We start from the raw sequence: 19,940 nt of genomic DNA, 5'->3' as shown, positions 1-19,940 counted from the left end.
AGATGTCAAATGCAGTGGTACACCGCCGCTGCTGAGGCCACGGCCGCTGAGGCAGCTTCTATCACTGCGAACCGCTGCGCCTACGACTCAGCCTTGGTGACTCAACCTTGGTGACTCAGCCTTGGTGACTCAGCCTTGGTGACTCAGCCACGCCGAGCCAGCCACGCCGAGTCGAGTGACTCATTAGGAGGGTCCTGCCGCTGCCGCCGCCCCTGCTGCTGCTGCTACAATGAGGATTTTATTTGTGAGATGTTTCCAAGCAATCGATAACGAGTTGTGTTTATTATTATTTATTCATGAGTTGTGTGTATTATTGACGTGCGAGGGGAGGAAACCGGAGCGCCTGGAGAAACCCCCCCAATCCTTGCGCGAGAGAGCATCTGTTTGTTCCGTACAGACGGAACAAACAGATGGAGTTTAGTCCAATTGCTGTCCCGCCTTCTACTGGCGAGCCAGAGTACGGAACCTCTTGGACGCCCACAGGAAAGGGAGATGGAACAGATGGCGATTAGTCCTCACCCCCTTCTTCTGGCAAGTCATGATATGGCACCTCCACGCGATCTAACCCCAAAAACCCCCCCCTCAATTATGCCTCTACAGTGCTGGGTTACTGGCATCCACGTGAGGCATAGCCACCACCTCCACCCCAGTCATCACCACCACCACCAACGCCACTACCACCACCACCACCACCACCACCACCTCCACCACCGTCATCACCACCACCACCAACGCCACTACCACCACCACTTCCACCACCACCACCACCACCACCCCCAACCCCCACTTCCACCACCACCGCCACCGCCACCACCACCACTACCGCGCTGCCACCGCCACCACCACCACCACCACCGCCATCGCCACCACCACCACCACTGCCAGGCTTTTGCACCCAGGTTGCGTTCTCATTAGATCTTGACAGTTAAGCAGAGTTTGTTCCTGGATAATGCTTGGATAGGCACTCGCCATGCATGCAAACAGGTGCTATTGGCTGGTGCTGTGGGGATCATTTGTCAGCAAAATACAAGCGCAGCAAAATCCATTGTTGTACTGCACTGTACTATGCTCCCACAACTATGTTCTCCACCTTCACTGAAACCCGAAACTGACCAGAGCGGTGAAGTATGGTCGAATGAACCACATGATGCACATGGCGAAGTGGAGACCCTCTCTCATTCGGTGATGGATCGACCTGGGGCGGTCGTCATTAGATTTTCCTGATTGGGCGGACATTCTCACCCGCAGGGGAGCGAAGGCGCAGGACCGCCCCGCACCAGGCGCCTCTCCGCGACCGACCCGCTGGCGCCGCTCGCCCCCCACGACGACGATCTCCAGCGCGCCACCTCGGCGGAGTCGGACCCCGGGGAACGGCCTTGTGTGCCGGTCGGGTACCCCGGCCCCGGCGACGACGGCGCCGGCGAGGGCCGTGCGCAAACTGCGGGGGCCGCGCCATCGCCGCCCGAAGGCCCCGCAGGGCGGCCCCGGCCACGGTCGCTTCCCATCGCCGCGGAGGTCCTGAACGGGGCCCGGGGGAGGGACACGGCGGCGGCGTCGACGGCGATTCCGGCGGAGCGAGCGAAGGCCCTGCGGACGTGCGGCGGCAGCCTGGACTCGCTGGAGGAGGAGCTGGAGCGGATCCAGCGGCACGACATGGTGGAGGACAGCAGCGAAGGAACGCCGTCGCCACTACCGCGGCTTTTGCAGGGTCTGGCGAGTTGCCGCGGCCCACGGGGCTATGGGCCTCCTGCCGCCCCCATCGACGGGAGGGAGAGGGACGAGGAGGAGGACCTGATACGCAAAGTCCTGCAGCTGACCACCGGCGGGGGAACGGCGCCTGCGGGCGACGCCAGAGGCTGTTCGAGGGTGGTGAAACTCGGCCCCTGCAAGGACAGCGAGAGCGCGAGCTCCGTGAGTAGCCCCGGCGAGAGCCTGCGCTTCGACAGGGAGCCCGAGCTGGAGAGCCTGGGCAGCAGCCCCGACGACCGCTCGCCGGGGAACGGCTCATCCAGCTGCCTCCCTCTGTCAAGCCGAACGGCCGGGAGTGCCACGTCGCCCTCCGTCTCCTCGCTCGAGGACGACAGCGACGCCAGCCCGGGCTGCCGCGGCGTCAGCGTCGGCGCCGTCGTCGGCGGAGGGAGGGCAGCGGACGACGAGGTCGGCGTGCCCAGGAAGAACCGCTCGCACTCGCAGAACCAGCAGCCGCCCGCGATTGTAGACTCGTCGGAGGAGGAGGAGGCGCTCGAGGGGCGGGTGGCGCTGCGCGAGCAGGAACAGCTTCACGAAGCCGAGCTGCAGCAGCAGCGCAGGAGCGCCGGCAGGAGGTCCAAGCGCGAACGTGAGGACCTGAGGGCCCAGCGGCGGAGGCAACGGTCGCGCGCGTCGCCCAGCAACTTGTCGCCCATCGAGGACGCGTCGCCTACCGAGGAGCTGCGACAGGCGGCCGAGATGGAGGAGCTGCGGCGCTCCTCCTGCTCCGAGTACTCGCCCAGCATCGAGTCGGAGCCCGAGGGCTTCGAGTCCTACGCTGAGAAGATCTACCGCCTGCAGGAGGAGTTCAAGCAGCTGACGTCCATCAACCGCAGCGCCAGCCACGAGGGCTCCGAGTCGTATGCGGCACGGAGCCGCGCATCGTCCGAGCGCGTGCTCAAGAGCGCCGAGGAGGCATACGAGGAGATGATGATAAAGTCGCGAGCGCGGCCGGTGGACGATGGCGGTGTCGGTCCGACGGCGGTGGTGGAGGTGACGACGGCGGGCCGCGCTGGGGCTTCGCCATGCACTACAGAAGGCGGAGACACTGGCCCCGGCGATGCATGGCACGGAACGTCAGGGAGGCCCTACAGGGAGGAGACGGGTGGTGACGCGGTGTTCGACTTCAGCCGGAGTCGCGAGCTTCGGGCATGCAGGAAAGCGACGAGCACCGCGACGCCAACCATGTCTGCGGCGACGGGGAGTGGCGCGGATTACCTGGGCGCAAGGTATGGCTACGGCGACCTGCTGGGCGACGTTACCCCCCTGCTCACGCCCGGCATCAGCCCGACGCAGCTGGCTTCGCCATCACCCGCCTCTCGCGGGCAAGGGAGGCCGGGCGACATCGTGAACCTGTCCTGCGGTGCCGGCGCCACGATTCCCGCCGCCAGGCCACACGTCGCCACCGCCGTCACCTTCCCGGCCATTCCTGCCGTGCGAATAACTCAGCACTTTACCGACCATGAGGATGGCGCTGATACTGCCGAATCAGCGGAGGCGTTGCCGGAGCCCAACTCGCAGCATGACTACCGACCCGTGGCCTCGGACGTGACCGTCACTACTCACACCGTCCCGTGTTCGGCTTCTCCTTCGTTGGCACAGCAGCAGCAGCTGGTGACAGCACCGGCCGTTGCCGAGGACGTGCGCTTGACGAGCTCGTTGGGTTACTGGCGGGAGCCACAGACGCCCATCTCTTCGAGTGTTAAGCAGCCGCCGCCACTTTTCAGGAGCTCCAGCTACGACTTCTCATTTGCCGTGGACGATGATGCGATGGAGAAGGCCTCCATCCTGCACAATTTGTCCAGCTTCAGCCAGGGTGCTGGTGGCGGTGCTGGCAGTGCTGGCGGGGGTGGCGGCAGAGGGGGCAGACACAGCTCCTCCGTCGATGCGGAGTTGTACCTTTCCTCGGAGCTGAACCCCATGGCGCTGCTGTACGATGCAGGGGAATCTGTCGACCACGTGATTTCAAGGCCTCCGACGGCGTCCTCTGCACCGTGCTCACATGCCTCGGGCGAGGAGCCTGGCGATCCATTGAGGGCCTTCGCTCGCCCGCAAGCCTGCCAATGGCCAGATGATGGATTTGGCCAGAGAGGGGAGGTGGAGGAGGAGGAGGAGGCCAGATGCGGCGGGGCGAAATCTCGAGTCGTCGACCTGCGCATGCTCAAGACGCAGCCGCTCATCATGACGGACCAGGGCGTGGACCTGACATCGTTCGCCTCGGAGAGCCGGCGCTTTGGTGGTGATAACGTCGGTGTCGGCGCCGCCAACAAGCCAGGCAGCGTGGTGAAGCCGGGGATCGTGAACCTGAGCGCGCTGGATTTGAACACGAGCCAGAGCCAGAGCCAGAAGGTGACGATTGTGAACCGTGGCACGAACGTGCCTACAAATTACAAAGTGGCCGCCAGGCCTGTGCCATCGCCGCATGATGTCACCACCACCACCACGACCAGCAACAGCAGCAACAGCATCAGCAAGCCATTAAACCTGGCCCAGAATGCATCGGCCACCACTATGGCGCCAACGAACGGGCCGGCGTTCGGTCTCATCATCACTGCCGATTCCTCGGTGAAGGCCGCAGCAGGGCACAGTGCGGAGGCGTCACGGGCAGAGCAGGCCGAGCGATGCCTCGGTGCCGCTGGCCGGCCAAAGTACAACAACTGCCCGAACGGCATGGTGGGTGGCGGGCATGGCCCGGGCCCGAGGGTTGCGGCCACGTCTCCGGACGGGAGGCCCGACGAGGCGGCGAGCGGCCTCTTGGGGCCTGGGGAGGGCCCGGCGGATCTCGTCCGGGGCGGCGACGGGAGGCGAGCGACGTGCTGCGACGTCGTCTACCGCTTCCCATTCCTCCGCTCACCCTCGCTCTGGGGGAAGCCACCGTCAGATTCATCGCCGCCGCCCGCCGTCGCGGCGCAGGGGAAGGCCGATCTCCTCCGCCGGCACGAATCCGCGAGCGCCTACCACTGCTTCCCGCTCGGCCCCCTGCGCTCCTCCTTCTCCGACACCAACCTGGCGGGCATTGGCGACTACGGCAGCTGCCCTTTCGGGTACGACGGCGTGGGGACGGGCAAGGTCATGGACCTGACAGCCAAGAATGGCTTTGTGGCGCGAGGCAGCCTCCTGTCGGGTGATGTCGGCCTGGGCGCCAAGTTCGCCCTGGGGGCGTACACTGAGTGCGGCCTGAGGCCCATGCGGCGCTACAACTCGGACCACGCCATTTCCAAGATGGAGTGCGATGATGGCAGCGGTGGCTGCGGTGCGTCCAGGGGGGCGCACGTGGACTTCCGGTCGACCGAGGAGACCATCCGGGAGATCAACAAGCTGTGCACGGAACTCACCTCGCTGCAGCAAGAGTGGTCGACCTACAGCGACGGCAAGGGCGCAGCGCCGACGAGCCAGCTCGCCCTCGCCGGCTACGGCGTGGGTGCCCCGGCGCTGAATGCGCTGGTGGCGGCGGTGGCGGCGCCGTCCGAGGCTGCAGATTACCTGGTGCCTGCTGTCCCCGTAACCGCGCAGCCGTCGTCCATCATGGGCCCTCTGGGCGCCACCGGCTATCGGAACGGGGCGACCAGCCGCATGGAAGCGGCGCCGAACTTTGAGGACTTCCTGCCGATGGTTGTGCAGCAGCAGCAGTGGCGGAGGGGGTCGGGGTCGCGGAGCTTCTCGGCGGTGCTGGCCGGTGCTGGCACCCAGGCATATTCCCCCGACGCTGTCACCGCCACCACGAAGACCGCCAGCGGCCACCTGGGCTACGGCATCCCGCAGCTGTGCACGGCAGCGGCGGTGGCCGTGGCGGGCCCGGGAGGCTACTTCGGCGACGGCGCTCCGCCAGGATGCTCCGAGGAGAACGCGACGCAGCGGCTGGGTCCGTACGTCCTCGACACAATCGCGCCGGACACGAGGGAGGGGGCCCTTGTCGGGCAGCGGTGGGACGAGGGGGAGGTGACTATGGAGGCGGAGGGGCGCCGGTGGTCCCTGGAGCTGGAGGAGCACGAACTGCTGCGGGAGAAACAGGCAGAGCAGCAGCAGGTGCAGCTGCAGCAGCAGATACTTGAGTTGGAGAAGGTGAAGCAGAGGCGCCTGCAGGAGGAGATGGAGTGTGAGCGTGTGGAGATGCGCCTGCGCCTCGACCAAGAGAAGCGCCTGGTGGAGCAGGAGCTGAGCGAGCTGCACGGCATGAAGCGGCGCCTCTTCCGGCGGCAGCAAGAGGAGCGCCGCGAGCAGTTGTCCCTGCAGCAGGAGCAGATGGTCCACCACCACGTGCAGATCGACAAGATCAAGCAGCTGCAGACGCAGCTTCAGCAGCAGCTGGAGGAGCAGAAGATGATCCAGGCGACCCCGTCGGTCGCCTCCGTCACTGCCACCGCCGCATTCGGCCACGACGTGGGGCCATGGTGGACGACGAGGGCCGGACAAGAGCTCGGCGGGCCACGCTGGCCGGCGCCGGGACCGCACGAGGCCGGCGCCGGCGGCCGCGTCCCCCGCCGGCCCTCCCGGCACAGCGTCGCCAGGCCCGCGGCCGAGCTCTCGCTCCGCGAAGCCCGATGGCGTAGGCCACCCCGGCGGAGGAGCCTGGGGAGTGGCTGTGGAGGAGCGCGGTCATCCTCATACTGGGAGGAGGAGGACGAAGAGATGGATGATGAAGAGGAGCAGAACGTCGGCACGGGATCAGTCCGGCGGCCGTGGTTCGATCGCGGCGTCCGGACGGACGACGACGGCGACGAGCGCCGGCGTTCGCGCCGCAACGGCGTGGACTGCGGCGTGCAGACGGACGACGAGGACGGCCGTGGCAGCGCTGGCTGGGGCAGTTCCTCCCGGAGGAGGAGGGGAAGGAGTGCGAGGGCCAGCGGCCCGGGCCACGAAGCCGTCGTGGGCGACGGCTCTCTGCCGGCCCGTGCCCTCACATCGAGCGTCGGCGTCCAGACCAGCGCCGACTGTTCGGTGCAAACAGAGCCGGCGCCGGGCGCCGTCTCGCGGCGCGACCGTGACGACTTCTATGACATCTCGAAGCCCGAGCGGACCCACCTGGGCCGGAGCTCCGGCTGCCAGACTGACGGCGACGGCGGGAAGCGGCCGGCACCGCTTGAGATTGGGGCGGCCGGCTTCCATCCCAGTGATGCCGGGGCTGGCGAGGCATCGCCCCGGTCGCCCAAGCTGCTGTTCTCGCCCGTGTCGCCGCTGGCGTGCGGCAAGCCACTGGACGCGCCATTCGGCACCAGCGAGAGGCTCAACAAGGCGCACGTGTCACCGCAGAAGCACCTGCCGCCCACGCCGGCGGCGCGGCAGGGGAAGCAGGGGCCGCCCTCTCGGCGGCACCAGGAGGAGGAGGACGACGACGGAGCCGGGAGTCACCGTGGGCTCCAGCGCTCCAAGGCTGGGGTGAGCATGAGCGTTGTATCTTTGTATGTTGGTTATTTTGCACCGTACGTACCATACTTATTTGAAGTTGCGCGTTCAATTAAATGTTATCATACGGTGTTGGATTAAATTATTTGGTAATTCAGTGAAATGCCTTGTTATTTTTTATTGTTGTTATTCGTTTATCTGAATAAACGTTTCAGGCCGTCGCCCTTCTGGCCTCCGTGGCTGGTCGTCAGGCCCTGTGATATTGGCCGAGAGCCCTCAGCTTGACCAGTGAGGCCCGTAGAGGGCGGAACTCGGCCAGCCAGCCTTTATGTGATCGATGTAAACCCAGGCTTTCTGCCGTAGCGATGCATAGTTGACGGCCTGACAGCATGCGTGCCGTTCTCCCTTGCAGGTTGACGGCCCCGGCACGGGCCGCAAGGTAAAGAGGACATTGCCCAACCCTCCCATGGAGGAACGGCCACCCACCGGGCCCGCCGCCTCATCTCCATCGCCGGTGCCATCAGCAGCGTCGACGAGGGACAGCGCGCCGGGGGCGGGCGGACCCGACGGGCGATCGGCGGCGCCGGCGGGGTCCGGCGTCGCGCCCGTGCAGCGCAAGCAAATCTTGCGTGAGATCGACGCGGAATTGGAGCGGGTGGAACACGACTCGGCGAAGCTGCGCCAGCGCCAGGAGGAGCTGGACGCCGAGGAGCGCGAGATTGACGCCCGCATGCGCAACCTGGAGCGGGGCCTCGGCCGCAAGGCGGAGAGGAACGGCGGCGGCGGCGACGTCGGTGGCGCCGCCGACCCCGGACGCTACCCCACAGCGCGTGCCCTGGGACTTGACGCCGGGCTGGCGGGGCCGGGCTTCTCGCCGGCGCGGCGCCAGCAGGAGGCGTGCCTCCCGGGACTTTACCCGGCACCGGCCGGCCCGGTCCCGCCTTGCCGAATCTTCCCATCGTCGTCCTACCTGGCTTATCCGCAGTTGCGCCAGGCCGATGGCGCGGAGGCGCCAAGGGGCTACGCGCCGTCGTCCAGCTCGCTCCCCTACGCCATCCCCACAGCCCCGTACCCCGGCCTCACAGCGCCGGTGCCGCAGCTCAAGGCCCGGCAAGCGTCGCTGGACCTGGAACCGAACCTCGAGACGAACTACGAGGTGGTGGCCGAAGAGGAGCTGCTGGGGGCGTTGCTGGCACGTCGGCGCTCGGCGGCCCGTGGCGGCAGGGACGACGACGGGCCGAGCAGCGACGCCGCGACGGTGCCGCTGCGCGACCTGGCTGCTGCCGTCGGCTTCGCCGCCAACTCGGACGCATTTTACGCCGACCTGGAGCAGAGCGTCCCACGCAACTACGAGCTCATCGACGACATCGGCGAGCTGACGAGGACGCCGGCGCCGAGCGTCGTCGCCGCGGGCGACCCCTTGCAGTGCCGGCAGCGCCGCCGGCCACCCGAGCGCGAGCCGCCGTTCGGCAGGAGCCCGTACAGGGCCGACGCAGAGTTCGCAGATGACGCCTACGAGCAGAACCTGCCGAGGAACCTGGCGCGGTTCTACCGGGGCGACGGCAACGGCGGGGAGCCGCTGGGGGCTGTACGGGCCGAGCCGCGGCATGCCGAGGAGAGGCCCGGGCACAGGCCCGTCTCGAAGGCCTTCTCATCGGCCGTCATCTCCAAGCGCGGCAAGCACAAGCGGCAGCAGAACATGGAGCAGAGGCTGGCGGCGGCTGCCGCCGGCGCCTTCGGGCCTGGTTCCGACGCCGACATGGGGTACACGGGCCGCTACGACGGCACGCTCGCGTGGCCGGAGGAGAGGCCCCGGCGCCGGCACGGCGATACGGCCACGCCGCTCGGCGGGTGAGCAGTGAAATACGAGATGTCCCCCTAAGCCAGCCAACGGGACATTGGCATTAACCCGAACCATAACCCTATCCATGACCCTAACCATGACCCTAACCATGACCCTAACCGTGACCCTAACCTAAGCATGGCCCTATAACCACAGAAATCCCATATCATGTTTCGGATGCAATGTGAAGCTTTCTGGGTGATGGGAGGGCAGCTGCATAAAAAAAACAGAATCACTGTTACCCCGAGTGCCATACTAGCTCTACGGGATTCTCGCGAACCACAACCCAAGCCAGGCTGGCTCTACCGGATTCTCGTGAACCCTAACCCGTGCCAGGATGGCCCTTCTGGCTTCTTGTGAACCTTAACCTGAACCACGTTAGCCACACTTGGGTGTGGCGGGGACGTCAGAGTGAATGACCTCCGTTCCTTATGCCTCTGCTGCTGCTGCTTTTGCTGCCTCTGCTGTTGCCTCTGCTGCCGCTGCTGCCTCTGCTGCCGTCACCGTGCGGCCGGTGACAGCGTTCTCCTTTACGACGACGACGGCGAAATCAGCTACAACGGCTACGGCCCTCCCCTCCACGACTACGCCGAGCGTTACTCCTGCGACCCCAACGCGCCGCCGCCGCCACGCTTCCCGCCGCCCCGGCACCGCCGCGCCGACGCGGCGGTGACGGCGACGCCTGGCGCCGACCGCGCCGGGTCGGGCCGGGCTCGCGAGCGTCCTCGGGCCGCCAGCCCCGAGCGGCGGGCCCATGCGGCCCCCGAGTGGGACGAGGCACCGGGTTCCGGCCGCCCGCCCCTCGAGGTGCGGCAGCGGCTGACGGAGCGGGAGGCGCGCAGGCGGCAGCCGGGGAAGGGGGCCCGCCTGGACCCCCTAAACCAGCGGCTTGTCGGCTTCCCCAGCGGGCAAGGTAACCGCGTCGCGTGCGACCGAATGCGTGGATGTCACCGACACCGCCATCAGCACCGCCGTCAACAGCGCCACCGCCATCAGCACCTCTTGTCACGACCACCGCCACGATTATCATAATCGTTACCAGATGCACGATCTGTGACCACCACCACTATCATCACCCTTACCAACGCGATCATCACCACCACTATCATCACCCCTGCAAACACCACTATCACCTCCACCACGACTCACCACCACCACCACCGCACTGTCCTCCTCCGCGTGTCACGATCCCCAGGTTGGGAGTTCTCATCCTCATCAGTTGGGCGAGTGACCTTGACTCATCCAATCATCGCTCCATCTGCTGGCGGTGTCTAAAACGATCACCCGCGTTGTGTGGGGGGTGGATAGTGGGGGGGGGGGGGTAGTGGGGGGGATAGTGGGGGGGTAGTGCAGGTGGGTAGTGGGGGGTGGGGGGATAGTGGGGGGGGGTAGTGGGGGGTGGGTAGGGGGGGTTAGTGGGGGGTGGTTAGTGGGGGGGGGTAGTGGGGGGTGGGTAGTGGGGGGGATAGTGGGGGGGTAGTGGGGGGTGGGTAGTGGGGGGTGGGGGGGATAGTGGGGGGGGTAGTGGGGTGGGGTAGTGGGGGGTGGGAATGTAGTGGGGGGCACCACCCCCCCCCACTCCCCCCGGTCACACGCCGCTGCGTCTGCCCCGTCAAGCGCATCAGCCGTGGGAGGAGGAGGAGGCAGCCTCCTCCCGGCGAAGTCGTCGTTGTGGCGGCGGGCCTGACCTCCTCCTCCTCCTCCGCGCCGCCGCAGCCGCCGCCGTCGGACCCGCGGCGTCTCCGGGGTCGCCCGCGGCAACCGCGATGCACAACAACCACAACAACCACAACAACCACGACAACCACGAGCAGCAGCAGCAGCAGCGTCGGCAGCAGCATCCGAGACATCACCATGGCAACCATCGCAGGGTGCGCGGGGGAACGGGTGGGGGTCCGTTGCCGTGGCGACGCGAGTTGTTGGGTGAACGGCGACGATTGGGGGCGGCTCTGTGGGGGCGATTGCAAAACTCCCTCTGTGAGTTGTGGGGGGAGAGGGGAGAGGGGGGGCGAGGGAGGGGGGCGAGGAAAGGGTGGGGGGGGGGCAATGGAGGGGGGCCGAGAAACGGGGGGCGAGGGGGGGGCGACACTGTACAGTTTCTTGCCTTGCAGCAGAACGAAGTACAGTGGGGGTGGTTCTCGGGCCGTGTGTGTATTTGGTTACACTACCACCACTCACACTGTGTGTGTGTGTTTATTTATTTATTTGGTTACACTACCACCACCACCACCACTCACAGTGTGTGTGTGTTTATTTATTAGGTTACACAACCACCACCACCACTCACACTGTGTGTGTTATTATTGATCTGAACTGGTCCGGTGCCCTCCCCTCGGTCGACCCAGCCTCAAACGAAAACCTGGCGCACTTCTGGACACAATCAGAACCGGGGAGACAAAGGCGGCTGTGCGTGTCTCTGGCCGTCTACGTATGTGTTGCCCCAGTAGTTCTGCTGAGGCTGTTACGGGGCATCTTTATCTTTTACCTGTCAACGTGAAGCCAGAGGGAGCCCACCCATGACGGGGGGGGGGGGGGGTGCCGCACGCTCCGCAGGGAGAGACGCCTGAGTCGGGGGTTGAACCCAGGCGCTTGAACTCACCCCCCACGCCCTCCCTCTGTCTGCAGGAGTTGTCGCCGTACGGCGAGGTGCCCAACGGGGCCGCTTTCAAGCCGCTGCACGCCACGGGTGTGCCTCGCTCACCCGCTCACCCACAACATCACTCGCTCGCTCACTCATCTGCACCATCACTCGCTCGCTCACTCATCTGCACCATCACTCAGCCGATCGCTCGCTCGCCCGCTCACCCACTCGCTCACTCACGTGCTCACCTACACCATCACTCACCCACTCGCTCACTCGCTCGCTCGCTAACACCATCACTCACCCACTCGCTCGCTGACTCACCCACTTTATCACTCACCCGCTCGTTCACCCGCTCGCTCACCTGCTCGCTCACAACATCACTCACTCACTCAACCGCTCGCTCGCTCGCTCACCCGCTCGCTCACAACATCACTCACTCACCCACTTGCTCCCTCGCCCGCTCGCTCGCTCGCCCGCTCGCTCGCTCACGTGCTCACCCGCACCATCCCTCACTCACCCGCTCGCTTGCTCACTCACCCGCACCATCACTCACCCGATCGCTAGCCTGCTCGCTCACCCGCCCGTTCGCTCACCCGCCCTCTCTCTCACACCATCACTCACTCACCCGCTCGCTCGCTCACCCGCTCGCTCGCTCACCCGTTCACTCACGTGCTTACCCGCATCATCACTCACTCACCCGCTCGCTCCCTCACTCACCCGCACCATCACTCACCCGCTCGCTCACCCGCACCATCACTCGCCCGCCCGCTCGCTCGCCTGCTCGCCCGCTCGCTCACCCGCATGTTCGCTCACCCGCCCGCTTGCTCACACCATTACTCACTCACCCGCTTGCTCACCTGCTCGCTCTCGCTCACTCACGTGCTCACCAGCACCATCCGTCACTCACCCGCTCGCTCACCCACTCGCTCACTCACATGCTCACCCACTCGCTCACTCACATGCTCACCAGCACCATCACTCGCTCATCCCGCTCGCTAGCCCGCTCGCTCACCCACTCGCTCACCCACTCGCTCACTCACGTGCTCACCCGCACCATCACTCACTCATTCGCTCGCTCACTGACCCGCACAATCACTCACTCACCCGCTTACTCGCTCACTCACCCACACCATCACTCACTCACCCACACCATCACTCACTCACCCGCTTACTCGCTCACTCACCCACACCATCACTCACTCACCCGTTCGTTCACTCGCTTGCTCACCCACCTGCTCACCCACCCGCTTGCCCACTCACCTGCTCACTGGCATGATCACTTGCTTACCAGGCTCACCTGGACGGTCACACACCCGCACGATCACTCACCCGCCCAACTGCGCAATCACTCACTCGCTCACTTGCTTGCTCATCTGCGCGATCATTAAGCCGCTCACTCCCTCACTGCCGTGTGTGCAGTGTCGCGTGTGTGACGCGGTGCCGCGTGTGTGCTGGCGGTGCCGGCGGTGCAGGGAGCGGCATTGGCGCGAGGGCCCTGTCCGAGAGGGAGTTTGACGAGCGCGACGGCGACCTCGGGGACTCCCTCTCCCGGTTCATCGCGGACGGCGCCGTCGAGCAGGCGGGGAAGCTGGGCGAGGGTGAGCGGCGTGCGGGAACCCAACGCGAACCGCGTAGGGGGCCGGGCGGATAGCGGGTCGGAGCGCCGGGCCGGCGCCGCCATAGCGATGCGCCGTGTGCGGGGGATGGGGGCGCCGGCTCTCGGCCCGGGCATAGCACGGGCGCGGTGGTGCCGGGTGTGGTGCTGGCGGACGGGTGCCGACCTCGCGCACGGCGAGAGCTGAGCCCTTGTGAGCGCCTGACGATGCTGGGCGCAGTCCCCAGCGAAACGTCGGACAGAATTGTTCAAAACGTCTGCCGCCGCTTTTCAACGTTCATCCTCCTCTGCTTTTGCCGACGAACCAAATCGCTTGGCACTTTTGCCAACACGACGCGACAGGTCGATTCGATTGGCTCCTCTAGCTGGGTTGGTGCAGAGTTGATTACTGGGACTCCTCTACTTACGAACATTTGACTTAGGAGCTTTCAGAGATACGAACAAACCTGTCTGGATGTCCAGTTGCCTGTTCGGACCGAGAATCGTAAGTTCAACCACCGCACAATAGATGGCGGTGGTAGCATCTACATCTGCAGAACGTTAAGAACCAGTGGCATCTACATTTGCAGAGCATGAAAAACATGATCCAACTTTTAAAGCCATTCCCCGTGTGGTTAGTGTACACGCCATACAACCTGTTTGGAATCGACAGGAGTAACGTTGGACTTACGAACAAATCGACCTTAGAACAGACCTCTGGAGCCTAAGTTGTTGGTAAGTAGAGGAGTCCCTGTGCTGGCTTCACACCCACACCGCGATCAGAAGCAAAAGGATGGAACCGCGAACAATCCTCCGACGTGGGTGCCGCGGCGGGGACACCGGCGACTAACAGCGACAGGCTCCTGGGTTCGATTCCCGACTCGGGCGCCCCTCTCTTTACGCGGAGTCTCTGTCGCTATGACAATATTGCACGGTTCGTGGTGTCGCATTGCAACATTATTATCAAATCTAGAATTCTTATGAGGCTCCGCGGTGGCGAGACGTTAACTCCCTCGCCTGGTATGCAGGAGGTCGTGGGTTCGGTCCCGACCCTGACGATGCCTGCTGTATATTTGGAGTTAGCGTGTTCTCCCTCTCTCCTCGTGGTCGCGTGGATTTTTCTCAACGTCACGCGTTTTAGAGTGATGATAAGCCACACTTTTTTTTGGGCTAACATTACGTGTGATAGCCAGGTCGCTTCTGCAAAAAAGCTACATCGCTCAGTGGGGCTTTACCTGGTAATATAAAAAATAGTTAAATCGATGCACACGGCATGACGCCGAAACAGTTTGACGGTTGGTGGCAGCGGTGGTGGCGGTCGCGTCCCGCGGGTTCCAGGGCGGTCGGGAAAACCACGGCGTGAGGGGAACGTCGATTTGCAGCCGAAGCCCCGCGTGGTCCCCGGCACTCCGGGAACCTCCGCTGCGTTTGAGCAGCGCTGGCGACCGGCCCACGGCGCGAGAGAGGGAAAGAGGAGCGCGACGGTCGCCGTAGCGGTCAGCGCGCTGGGACCGGCGACCTCGGGTCTCTCCCGGCACGGCGGTTGAAACGACGCGGGCGAGGTTCTTAAATCAGCCGCGCCCTGTCCACGCATCAGCAGCAGCGGACAGGGGTTCACCACCGTCAGTCTGTAATCGGCAGCTCACTGCGTGTGGTGGGATACTCCCACCTCTTCCAAGACTCTTGACATTCTCTAGAAATCCCCCCCCCCTACTCACCCGCTCACCCGCACCATCACTCACCCGCTCACCCGCACCATCAACAACCGCCATTCGACACTAAGTGGCGGTGACGTTACCACGACGCTTGTGCCAGGCTTGGTGCACCTTGAGGCCACGTGAAGTGTCGAATGCTTGCTGGCAGGAGGTCACGGAGCAAACCCAGGTGCCACGGGTCAACTGACTGAGATGACTGGCTGATTCACCACCTGTGCCCCCTACTGTGCCAACTTGCTGTGCTTTAGCCACCCAGCGCTCCGCTCGTTGTTGTGAGCGTCGCTTCTCTGCCCTCCGTTGTTGTTGGAGGGCGACTGCCTCCAACTGCCCAGCAGCGTCTTTCCGAGCCTCCTCCACAGAGGCCGATCTTGACACCGCTGGTATCAGTCATCGGCAAGTCCACTCAGCTCCACATCCTCCTGTACCACATCACTCTATCTCTTCTCTAGCCCTTGCCGCGCCCGTTTAGCCTCCTCTATCCGGCCAAACAAAAGCTGTTCAGGCATGCGGTGACTGGGTATGCGGGCTACATGACCCAGCCAACGCAGCCTTGCCTGCCAGAGGAGCTCACCGATGGGACTTTGCCCAGATCTTTCAAAGATTTGTGAGCTCTTTACACAATCCAGCCTGGTTAAACCCAGGATGGATCGTAGGCAGGCCAGCCTAAATGTTTCCAATCGGCGACGATGCTCCATTAGGGGGGTCCACATTTCGCAAGCATAGAGAAGGGTTGGAATGACCGTGGCCGAGAAGACTTGAAGCTTCGTGCGGAGCGACAGACCAGGTAGCTTCCACACAGCAATATGCAACCGATGAAAAGATAATGCCGCTCGACTGATTGTGAGTGAGACCTCTGCTGTCAAACCTGAGCCGGTCATGAGCACACTGCCCAGGTATGGGAAACTCTACACTCTCTCCACAACTGCCCCATCACCGATTGGGAGTTGTGGGGGTGGAGTGCCCGATGGTACAAAATACCCAGGCAGGTGCTTAGTTTTGGTGGGGCTGATGGTAAGGCCCCACCTCTTAGTGGTACGCTCCAGTTTCATCAGCAGCGCCTCCACCTCCTCCTCTGAGTGAGCAGCAATTACCAGATCATCGGCATACATAACGTGGTTGACTAATAGGGAACCATCCCTTGACCGCACCCGGGCATCGATCAGCCTCCCATTGTATCTGTACCAGATGTAAATTCCTCTGGTACAGCCATTAAAGGCTTCACGAACTACGTGGTCGAAAAATATGTTAAATAATGTTGGAGCCAGAGTTTACCCGGGCCCGCTCACCATCATGAAGGTCCTCAATGATCGTGAGAAGAGGGTCAGGGACTCCGAAAGCACGATGAACAACCCAGTGCCCAGGCCTACTGATGGTATCATAGGCCTTGACCAGGTCAATAAAGCAGAGATGTAGGTCTTGTTGGAATTTCCTACACCTCTGCAATAGCAAGCGGACAGAGAATATGGCATCTGTGCAGGACCGCCCTTTCCTGAAAGCACATTGCGGCTCCGCAAGCCTCTCCTCAGCGTGTCTGGCAAGGCAATGTTGAATAAATAATCCTTGCCAGGACCTTTCCCGGCACACTGAGGAGTGAGATGCCCCTGTAGTTGTTACAGTCTGTGCGGTCCCCTTCTTAAAGAGGAGGACCACCAGGGCATCCTTCCAGTCCTGCGGAACCCGTCCAATGGTCCAGACTGTTGTTATGATGTCATATAGGGCAGTCTGTGCACAAACGCCACCCTCCCTCAGCATTTCGCTTGGGAGATAATCTCTGCCCGGTGCCTTTCCTGGTCTCAGACTCTGGATTGCCTTTAGTACTTCCTCAACAGGTGGCACCTCAGCCAGCCACTCACAGGGGGTGACTTCTTCTTCCAATATTTGAGGCACCAAAGCCTCAGCAGGGTCATCCCCACTTTGTCCCACGATGTTTTCCATGTCGAGGGATTTCCCCTCCCCCAGGACTTCACAGAAATGCTCACCAAATCTGAAAACCTGTTCCTGGAGGTCGGAGATTGGATCACCCTTTTTTCCCCTAATGATGGTAATAGGTGTGGTGCTGCAGATTACTTTTTTGATGGAGTTAAATAGGGATTTATGATCGCGGGCCATTGAGGCATACTCCATCTCCTCAGCAACCCGCGTCCACCACCCATCTTTGCAGCGCCTCACGGCTCTCCGAACCTCCGAGCGAAGGCTGCGGTAAGCCTCCTCATTGTCTAACGTGGGATGCTGTCGACGATTAGAGTGGGCCTGTCGCTTTTTCTCAGCCAGCTTGAACACCTCCTCTGTCAGCCATGGTCTCTGGGGAGGTCTGGACCGCATACCCAAAGCAGTCATTGCAGCTGCCTAAACCTCACCCATTTACCCTCGACATCTGGAGGAGTGGGGGACGATGCCAACCCCAGCCGCAAGCGATGATGAAATTCTAACTTGCAAGTTTCAGCTGAGACCAGGCCACCTTAGATTTGAATGGGGTCCTGGGTGTACACCCACCACCAGAGTGGAAGAATGGCAGGCGCATCTTACAGATGACAATCATTGGTCAGAGGGCAGATCAGCTGGTGTCAAGGACATGGGCCCGCATCCTTTGTCGCAGGTGCTAGCTAAAGTGGCCTCTCGGCACCTGCGACAGGAGGTCATAGAAGGCATCTGACTCATCGGCCTTACCTGCATCCCTCCACGGATGTTCGTCTTCGGTGGGGGCATAAGTAACCACGACCACCACTCCTCGCCTCCGGTGGATGGCAAGGCGAGCCCAAAGTAGCCTGGGGCTTACAGCTTCCTGCACCTCACCGCCACACTCCCACGCCCCCTTCATTCTTTTGTTCATAAGAAGAGCCACACCCTGTTGTTTGGCAGTCTCCTGCCCCGAGTAGAGGACTGTCCACCCCTCATGGTGGCAGGAGCCAGAGGCGGTCCATCGGACCTCCTAAACGCCATAGAGATCCAGGCGGAACCGGTCCAGCTACCGACAGAGGAGTGACAGGCAGCCTCTCCTCCGCAGTGAGCGTTCGAACATTCCACGTGGCCATCCGTAGTGGCTTTTTGTTGTTTCTGGAGGAGCCCCGAGGGTAAAGATTCAATCTCCCCGCACCATCACTCACCCGCTCACCCACACAATCCTCCCCTCGCCCCCACCGCCAAGCAGTGGCACGAGTGAGCAATTGCAGAGCTGCTTCTCCCCTAGCACGTCATCATCCTTCTGCTGCTGCTGCTACTCCCTGCCCTGCCCCCAGCTACGACCAGGCCTACCCCAACCCCTATCACTACCACAACCCCTATCACTACCCCAATCCCTATCACTATCCCTATCATTACCCCGACCCCCATCACGACCCCAACCCCTATCACTACCCCAACCCCTATCATTACCCCAACCCCTATCACTAACCAAACCCCTATCACTACCCCAACCCCTATCACTACCCCAACCCCTATCACTACCCCAACCCCTATCATTACCCCAACCCCTATCACTAACCAAACCCCTATCACTACCCCAACCCCTATCTCTACCCCAACCCCTATCACTACCCCAACCCCTATCATTACCCCAACCCCTATCACTACCCCAACCCCTATCACTACCCCAACCCCTATCACTACCCCTATCACTACCCCAACCCCTATCACTACCCCAACCCCTATCACTACCCCTATTACCCCAACCCCTATCACTACCCCAGCCCCTATTACTACCCCAACCCCTATCACTACCCCATCCCCTATCACTACTCCAACCCCTATCACTACCCCAACCCCTATCACTACCCCTATCACTACCCCAATCCCTATCACTACCCCAACCCCTATCACTACCCCTATCATTACCCCGACCCCTATCACTACCCAAACCCCTATCACTACCCAAACCCTTGTCACTACCCCGACCCCTATCACTACCCCAACCCCTATCATTACCCCAACCCCTATCACTACCACAACCCCTATCACTACCCCAACCCCTATCACTATCCCTACCCCTATCACTACCCCATCCCCTATCACTATCCCTATCACTACCCCGACCCCTATTACTACCCCTATCACTACCCCAACCCCTATAACTACCCCTACGCCTATCACCACCCCTCCTGCTACTCCCTGCCCCTCACCCCCCCCAGCTACGACCAGCCCAGCTCCCTCCCGTGGCCCAACCTCTGCTCCCTGCTCTCCCCACGGCCACCGTAACTCTACCAGCACCACTCTCAATAGACCAGAGGCCTTTTTGCGTCCTCTGGTCTAACACCGTTTGAGACTTGGCTCGAAAGAAAGCTGTCTCTGGTGTGGACCAATCAGTTTCAAAGACAATGCATATGCTATCAGAGTATGTTTGTTGTTTGCATTCTGACCACAAGTATTGTAGTTAATGCAGACGTGATTCCGTTTGGTGTTTTAACATCTCAACACAACTGTTTTGTTGCCAGAAAAAAATGGGAAAACCTATTCTCATATTTTGGTACTGGCAAAGGAGGTCCCATGACTCACCGTTTATCTCAACCACTTTAATCATACGCACCATTCTTATAATTCCCGCGAAGCGCCTCGGATTAAGGCGCTGTGTGTGTACATGTTTCTACATAAATATCGACAAGATAACAAAGCAAAGATTGCCCTTGCGCATTAAGATCTACGGATGAAAAGCGCCTTACAGATGTAAATGATTGTTGTTGTGCCCTTTGTATTTTTGCCGTGGGGGCGCTGGCCCATCGGCTTCAGGAGGGGGCGGGCATCGTCGGCGCACCTTGTGCGTCTGCATGTTCGACCACGTGCGTGCGTGGGTCGTCGCAATCAGAATCCGATGAGCTGTGAAGATTTGTATTTTCCACAGATGTCTAGTTAAAGGGGGGTGGGTGGCAAGGTGTCAGAACGTTACAACAGCAGCAAGCGACACAATGCAAACACCACGGCAGGAGCGCAAAGTATAGGAAAGGTAAACAAATCGCAAATACAACGGAATATTTTTTTTTTAGCAGGCGAGGCCCACCGAGCTATTAGCTTATTTTTCAGAAGCGACCTGGCTACCACACACGACAGCTCAACGAAGTGGCTCATCGTCATCACGTGACGCCTTGCTGTAATCTGATGTGTCATTTGGTGTGCGAACATCCC

At 62.1% G+C, this 19,940-nt stretch overlaps 1 protein-coding gene across 4 annotated transcripts in view; it reads left to right on the top strand.

Moving 5' to 3' along the window:
• The window catches only part of LOC144946231 (protein bassoon-like), a 72,338-nt gene that overhangs the window by 40,755 nt on the left and 11,643 nt on the right, over positions 1–19,940 (top strand). The window contains exons 5-10 of one of the 4 annotated variants that reach the window (XM_078875099.1): positions 1,249–7,125; positions 7,505–8,943; positions 9,457–9,848; positions 10,652–10,806; positions 11,561–11,621; positions 12,992–13,117. In XM_078875099.1, coding sequence (XP_078731225.1) covers positions 1,249–7,125; positions 7,505–8,943; positions 9,457–9,848; positions 10,652–10,806; positions 11,561–11,621; positions 12,992–13,117 — 8,050 coding nt within the window. Of the gene's footprint in view, positions 1–1,248; positions 7,126–7,504; positions 8,944–9,456; positions 9,849–10,552; positions 10,807–11,560; positions 11,622–12,938; positions 13,118–19,940 lie in introns of those variants that run through there. The other 3 variants (XM_078875098.1, XM_078875100.1, XM_078875101.1) reach the window with 3 other exon arrangements.

This window comes from Lampetra fluviatilis, chromosome 40 (assembly GCF_964198595.1).
Source record: "Lampetra fluviatilis chromosome 40, kcLamFluv1.1, whole genome shotgun sequence".
Lineage (NCBI taxonomy): Eukaryota > Metazoa > Chordata > Hyperoartia > Petromyzontiformes > Petromyzontidae > Lampetra > Lampetra fluviatilis.
Note: the sequence above shows the minus strand (reverse complement) of the source record. Positions and strands in the feature narration are given on the sequence as shown.